Source organism: Trachymyrmex cornetzi, unplaced genomic scaffold, assembly GCF_001594075.2.
Source record: "Trachymyrmex cornetzi isolate Tcor2-1 unplaced genomic scaffold, Tcor1.1 scaffold550, whole genome shotgun sequence".
Lineage (NCBI taxonomy): Eukaryota > Metazoa > Arthropoda > Insecta > Hymenoptera > Formicidae > Trachymyrmex > Trachymyrmex cornetzi.
Genome location: NW_017299862.1, coordinates 50,163 through 57,326, shown reverse-complemented (window position 1 = coordinate 57,326; position 7,164 = coordinate 50,163). Strand labels below are relative to the sequence as shown.

Below are 7,164 nucleotides of genomic sequence, written 5' to 3'. Positions count from 1 at the left end.
CAGTTAAGGCAAGATAGAGGAGTCACCCAGCCAGTTTAGGCAAGATAGAGGAATCACCCAACCAATTAAGGCAAGATAGAGGAGTCACCCAGCCAGTTAAGGCAAGATAGAGGAGTCACCCATCCAGTTAAGGCAAGATAGAGGAGCCACCCAGCCAGTTAAGGTAAGATAGAGGAGTCACCCAGCCAGTTAAGGCAAGATAGAGGAGTCACCCAGCCAGTTAAGGCAAGATAGAGGAGTCACCCAGCCAGTTAAGGCAAGATAGAGGAGTCTCTCAAAGCACCGCGTACCGTCTCGTCTCATCTCGAAAGTCTCGACTACCACAGTGGTGTAAAAATTAGTTTTTACAGTCATAAATCCCTACAGCCCTCAATTCGGGAAACGAAGCGTCCGGACGCCCGGAGGTCAGGACCCCTAACATCTGGAGGCCGGGCGTCGGAGCATCGCACAGTGGTTTAAAACTGGATTTTATCATTCAAAAATACTTAACTCCCATCTTTTTCGATCTTTTTCGATCTTCTTCAGAGAATCTTACTCAGTTGATCATTAATAAGCATAATTTATATTAAATTACCGAAATCGTTTAAAATTTGTACGTAAAATCTTCCGCACTTTCCACTTCCGGGATAAAAAATAAGGGGTTCCGTTCAAAAAAAATCGACTTGACCTTAAAATGATCTTGAAGGTCGAGGTCAAGGTCAATGTCAAGGTCACATGCGGACCTTGAAATCTTCCTCTGTTTCCATTTCCGTGGTAAAAAATGAGGGGTTCCATTAAGAAAATCGACTTGATATTGAAATGACCTTGAAGGTAGCGATGAAGGTCAAGGTCAAGGTCATATTCGGACGTAAAATCTTCCGCTCTTTCCACTTCCGGGTTAAAAAATAAGGGGTTCCATTTGAAAAAATTGACTTGATATTGAAATGACCTTGAAGGTCATCGTCAAGGTCAAGGTCAAGGTCACCATAAGTTAGCCTTGTCTGTACCCTACAACTTTTGTATAAACAAATTTCTTCCAAAATGCTTACCATCCGAGATATTCCTGTCCGTTATTTAAAATGGGACACCCTGCATATATATAAATGCCTAATGATTCTATAATAGTTGTAAGCTGTAAGAATTGGCTAATCAAGTCAAATATGTGGATACTATTCGATTGTGATAGCTCCATTCTTACAATAAACACTTACATTTGCCACTTACGGCTGTATAACAGGTATTATACTTTCAAAATTGCATAAACCCAGCATGTACAATGTACACACATCGCGCGCACGCGCGCACGCACGTACGCGCGCGCGCGCGCACACACACACACACACACACACACGCACGCACGCACGCACGCACGCACGCACGCACACATGAACGCACACACACATGCACGCACACACGCGCGCGCGCTGGAAGAATATGCAATGCAATAAAAGAATATGCAACCTCAAAAAGGTTACATGTATTGTCAATACATGTTTTACAACCTGATGACGATATTGGACGTAGCGAAATGTGACTCTAGAATGCATTCAGTAATTCAGGGTTTATTATTTTATTCTCGTTGTTCACTGAACGTTAATAAGGATAAAATAATCTCTGGGTGCATCCGGATGAAGTTTCTGAACGCAGTCCTATATTGCACGTATGTGGTTTGAGTCTGAACTAGAATGATAAGTAGGAAACGGAATAAAAATGTCAGTATTACCGACATTTTTAGTTCCGTTTATTAGAGGGCGTTTTCCTATCGGAGTTCAGCGTTTGCTTTAGGATCCCCTTAAGGAGAAATCTCTACGTTTAACTACACTGTATATAATTACCTTCTATGTGAATCTAAATGTTTATGAAAATTATTTTAAAAAGGTACTTTTTTATTTCAAAATTTAACGAAAATTTCGTGAAAAATTCAAACTTTTTTTCAAACATGCATCATTTTTTCAATTTTAATTTTTTTTCACCTTTTTTTAGGTTCACATAGAATCGTATACATCTTATTAACTTAAAAAATTTTTTTCTGTCTGTTTTGTATCAATATAATAGGAGCTACATGTCCCACCGATTGGCAACTCACATCGCCACCTCTGTTATTTGCGGCGCTGCTGCTTTAGTATTTTTTAATATTTTGTAAAAAAAATATATTTATGTATTCAAAATAGACAAAGTAACATAAAAAAGTTTGAAACAATTAGCTAAATAGTTTTTATTTAAAAAATACTTGAAAATTGCCGTTTTTTTAGCCTCCTAAAGATATTTCCTCCCTTAATATTTTTATATTCAGAATAATTAGAGGAACCATATTGTGTAAAAAAATTATATCATTTCATTTAAACAAGTGAAGGTGACCTCCATATGACCTTAAAAAATCGATTTAAAAAAATGATTTTATCATTATTTGTCTCCTTTCGAATCATACAACTTTTGTCTGAAATATTTTTTCCTACTGTGTTTGATTTTCAAGATATTCCGGTGCTTTGTTGAAGAGAAAGTGAAGATGTTGTGCAAAAGGTGTAAGTAACGCAAACAAACTATTTGATAATCTGACTGTTGATAATCACAATTTATCCGTGACTATTTTATCTATTATAACATGAATATGACTATTTTTGTTAAGAGAGAGCATTTAATTTAGAGATGTGCGAATTAGTTCGAATTCGAATCGAATCACAGTGAATTTGATTCGATCCGTTTTCGAATTTGAGACTCGAAACCAAATATGTACGAAATTTCGCCTATTTTATCACTCGTCTATTTTATATGCTTTATTTGCGACTTCTATCTCTCTCTCTTTCCTTCTGTCCCTCCCCCTTCTCTCTCTCTTTCTCTCTCTCCCTCTCCCTATATCTCTTGCGACCAATTTTATATCAATCTTGCTTACCAATCTTCGTGCAAGCACATGCACATATTGGCTTACATTGTGAAGAAAATGTTATTCATGTTTTAAAATACTATCATATAGCGTTTTCGGCCCGACCGGGTTTGCACCAACCTGGGTTGGATTAATGGCGTTTTGCGCTCTCCTATTGGTAGAGCGTGTGACATCAACCAATAGGAAAGATTAATCCAACCCAGGTTGGTGCAAACCCGATCGGGCCGAAAACGCTAATAATTTCATACAACTATGGTCCTACGCCGCAACTATGGTTCAAACACCCGCGGACACAATAATCCCGATACGTAGATATAATACGTAGATATAATTGTAGAAATATTAATTAAATGTAAAAACACTAAATTACCTGTCATGTAGACCAGCGAGAACACAGAATAGCTTGTCGTGATAACCGATGGTCGAGAAAGTTGGCAACTAACCTCGTTATCTGCAAACTTTCTCGACCATCGGTTATCACGACAAGCTATTCTGTGTTCTCGCTGGTCTACATGACAGGTAATTTAGTGTTTTTACATTTAATTAATATTTCTACAATTATATCTACGTATTATATCTACGTATCGGGATTGTCGTGCGCGCGGGTGTTTGGATCATAGTTGTGGCGTAGGACAATAGTTGTGCGAAATTATGGTATTCATTTTGTTCAAGCTAATTAAAACTGAAATAAAGGTACAAATTTAATACAACAATTAGCTTTAAATTAGATTTCGACACACTGAAAGGAACGTTTTGTACTTATAACCATTCATTTTGTTGATATGTGACTAATAAAAACTTTCTTATTTTTTCATTAAAAAATTGTATTGTCCTAACCAAAATTTACGACGACCAAATTTTGATTAGAATAATCAAAGTTTGAATTTTCTAACTAAACTTTGATTATTCTAATCAAAGTTTAGTTAGAATAATAAAAATTTTGGTTAGGACAATTTTTAAATGAAAGAGTAAGAAAGTTTTTGTTAATCGTATGGCAACAAAATGGATGGTTATATGTAGGTACTTAAACATTTCTCTCAGTGCAGAATAAATAGTCACTAGTTTCTTCAAAACAATACATTATAATCGCGATTATTATTTGTTTACTTATACGCATATGAAGAAGTCTCTAATTTATTAATAATTATTATGTTATAATGCGATACTTTACGTACTAGAAACAAATTAATAGAAGCTAATTTAAAAAATAATGAAGTATTTTCACTGACGGTTCAGATCTCTTTAAACAAACGAGAAAATGAGTCATTTTCAAGGTGCAAATACTACCAAAAAGTATCGTTTTTAATATATTTATGTCACATTATCAACTTTTTGATATACTTGTACATTCAAAATGAATTTTTTCAGCTTTTAAGTTTTTTTTTAGCTGTCAGTATGTGAAAATTTGATTCGAATTCGTTTTCGAATCAAAAGAATTGGATTCGATTTGATTCAGTGTAAAGATTTCAGATTTGTTTTTGAACATGTCACAGATTCGATTCGATTTTACAAATGCTTGATTCGCACACCTCTGATTTAATTACTTTATTATAAATGAATTTACATATTGGTACATTTTTTGAAACTCTTACTTAAGTAGCAGATAAAGTTATATCCTACCTATTTTTATATCTTCCATTAGTTCCCTTGAGATTATAGGTACACTCGGAAATATTCGGAGTGTCTCCTTTATGACTCTGTCGAGATACTTTAATTTCGACAGCTCCTTTACATTGGCTGGTGTTTCTGAATCTCCAAAAACCTCCTCGAGTTCTTCGTGAACTTTTTCCTGATGCTCTAAATTATTGCCCAAAAGAAAGAGCGTCCAAGTTATCGCAACCGCAGTTGTATCATGCCCCTTTTAACATTTTTATATTATTTTACATGTCCTTTTTACAGATACATTATCTTGCTAATTTAATTAAATAAAGATAAAATTTTATGTTACAAAAATTGTAAAATTTTAAATTTAATTTTAATTTCGCACATCTTACCTCAAACATGAACGTATCGACTTGCGCTCTTAACTCATCATCAGTCAAAGGGGTGTCAGCTTTCGCATTCTGATCTAATAATAGATCTAAGAACGCCTGTCTCTTACGTTTACCTAATATAATAAATTTTATTAAATAAGGAATATTTATGAAGTACCTAAATAAATTATGTACCTATAATCTATATAAAGTACAATATATAATTCAAATTTACAACCTATGTTAAATTCATTGTCTTCATTTTCGAGTCCCGTATGGCCGTTTTGCGATTGTCGTTCAATCTTTCTCTTACTTATCACCTATATAGAATTTATCGTGTTAGATGTAAATGCGAATATTTCTCAAACGAAATAATGTAAAAATTTTAGTAAAACTTTAACACTGTTTTAAGTCACTAAATACAAAAAATATTTTTAACATTTCTAAAATATACCACTTTTGTAAATCCATGCAATATATCAAGCGCTGATTTAAACTGTTTTCCTGTAGGCAGTGAATAGAACAACCATTCAATCCAATGCCACGGTCGAAGCAGTCGTTTCATTATTAATGAGGAAGTTCTAAAAGTACGATTGTCATTTAACTTACGTAAACTACATATGTAATTTTAATAATTAATTACATAATATGTAATTAATTATTAAAATTTAATTCTACTATTAATTAAAATTTAATTAAACAATTAATTCTTAACATGTAAGTAATAATTCATTAGCTATTTCATTAATAACACTGTCCGACAAAACATTTTTTGCAACACAAATATGAATAACTATTTTTTATGTATTTTTGTTTTATGAAAACAAAATGAAGCTGACTATCATGTCACAATTTTGAGGCAAATAGCATTAAAAAAGCAAAAAATGACGATTGAGATTTTTGTGACATTGTATAACTCGAAGGGAATTTTTTTTTAATTGCATTAAGGGGATGCTGGAGTGATGGTCGAAGTTAATCAAGGTCAATAGTACAGACTTTTTTAAATTCCAAATTCGACAATAATGACATCTTTCATTCATTTCTTATACTTATTACATATCGTTGTGTCTCACTCAAACGCATTCATCTGTCCTTATCTAACATATTGCAACGACATCTCTTAGAAAGAGATCAACTAAAATACTGCTCGGTTTCATGGCTAAACAGTCTAAACTGTCGTACATCATCGATTTCTCAGGCGCTAGACACACAATTTCGTTCCTTGCGCTAATCTTTTTATTTACGCGTCAAAACTTAATTCTAAAGATACGACTGTAATCGTCTATTTATTCTACATGTGCTTCTGCCCTAATTTCGAGCATATAACGTGCATATAATTTTTTCACGAAGTAAATGTTTGGTGAGCTGATAGCACATGGATACAGGAATCTGTAATTCATTATTTTTCCTAGTTTTGGTCACAAAATACACCAGGAGCAGGTACATTAGCACGGATATTTCAATCGTGGAGAAGGAATTTTTATTCTGTGCAATTAATTCGAAGAACCGCGCAAGAAACATAAACGCTTGCTTTATCGGTAAAAAAGAAGACTCCAGCATCCCCTTAACATATGGAATAGTGAAAGACCTATTCATTATATTATATAATATATATCATTCTGTCTTACACAAACGCATACATCTGTTCTTATCTAATAAAGTCACTAGATTTATAAAGTACCGCAATCCATAAGACCAATGTATAAGGATTTGAAGCCAAAATGGCGTCGAAAAGTGTAAATAGTACTCATTTTCATAACGTATCTACACATTAAGTGTAATGTATTTAATCTCTTTATTTAGATAGATAGATAGATACTTTATTGATCCCCTTGGGGTTACAATTTTACAATTTTACATACACATACACATATATCGCATTTACATAAACTTAAACTTACTTACTAACTTATTCTAACTTAACCTATTAAACCTAATTTTATTTACTCTGCCTTTTCTCTCTTTCTCTCTCTCCGTTAGGGACTTCCGTTTCCAGCGTCTTTCCACTCATTAACGTGGATTCCTTCTTCTAGGTAAAACAAAATATTCCCTCTTCCTCCAGAGCTTCCCACCCCTTTCATCCAATCTCATTCTCTCTCTCACTCTCTTACTCATTCCTCCCTCCCTCTCTCACCCCCTCCCCCTCTTCCCCCCTCTTCCTTCCTTTTCATTCCACCCCCTCCATCCTTCTAATCCTCTCCTACGCCCCCTTCCTCCCACATCCTCTTCCTTTCCTCCTCAACTTCCCTCATCCACTCCTCTCCCTCCCCTTCTTCCCCCAGTATCCTCCCCACCACTTCCTGCCAGCTTCCTCCTTCCCCCATTTTCCAC

At 34.5% G+C, this 7,164-nt stretch overlaps 1 protein-coding gene and 1 long non-coding RNA gene across 2 annotated transcripts in view; one reads left to right on the top strand and one right to left on the bottom strand.

Annotated features, from left to right (window-relative positions):
• LOC108765824 (uncharacterized) overlaps positions 1-3,402 on the top strand; it is a 14,399-nt gene extending 10,997 nt beyond the window's left edge. Inside the window, exon 3 of the long non-coding RNA XR_001940339.1 lies at positions 3,389-3,402. This is a non-coding gene — a long non-coding RNA (uncharacterized LOC108765824). The remainder of the gene's footprint in view (positions 1-3,388) is intronic.
• A 1,067-nt stretch (positions 3,403-4,469) lies between these two features.
• LOC108765823 (cytochrome P450 4C1) overlaps positions 4,470-7,164 on the bottom strand; it is a 23,658-nt gene continuing 20,963 nt past the window's right edge. Inside the window, exons 6-9 of the mRNA XM_018514668.1 lie at positions 5,288-5,414; positions 5,072-5,153; positions 4,855-4,967; positions 4,470-4,718 (exon numbers count right to left, since the gene is read on the bottom strand). Coding sequence (XP_018370170.1) covers positions 4,470-4,718; positions 4,855-4,967; positions 5,072-5,153; positions 5,288-5,414 — 571 coding nt within the window. The remainder of the gene's footprint in view (positions 4,719-4,854; positions 4,968-5,071; positions 5,154-5,287; positions 5,415-7,164) is intronic.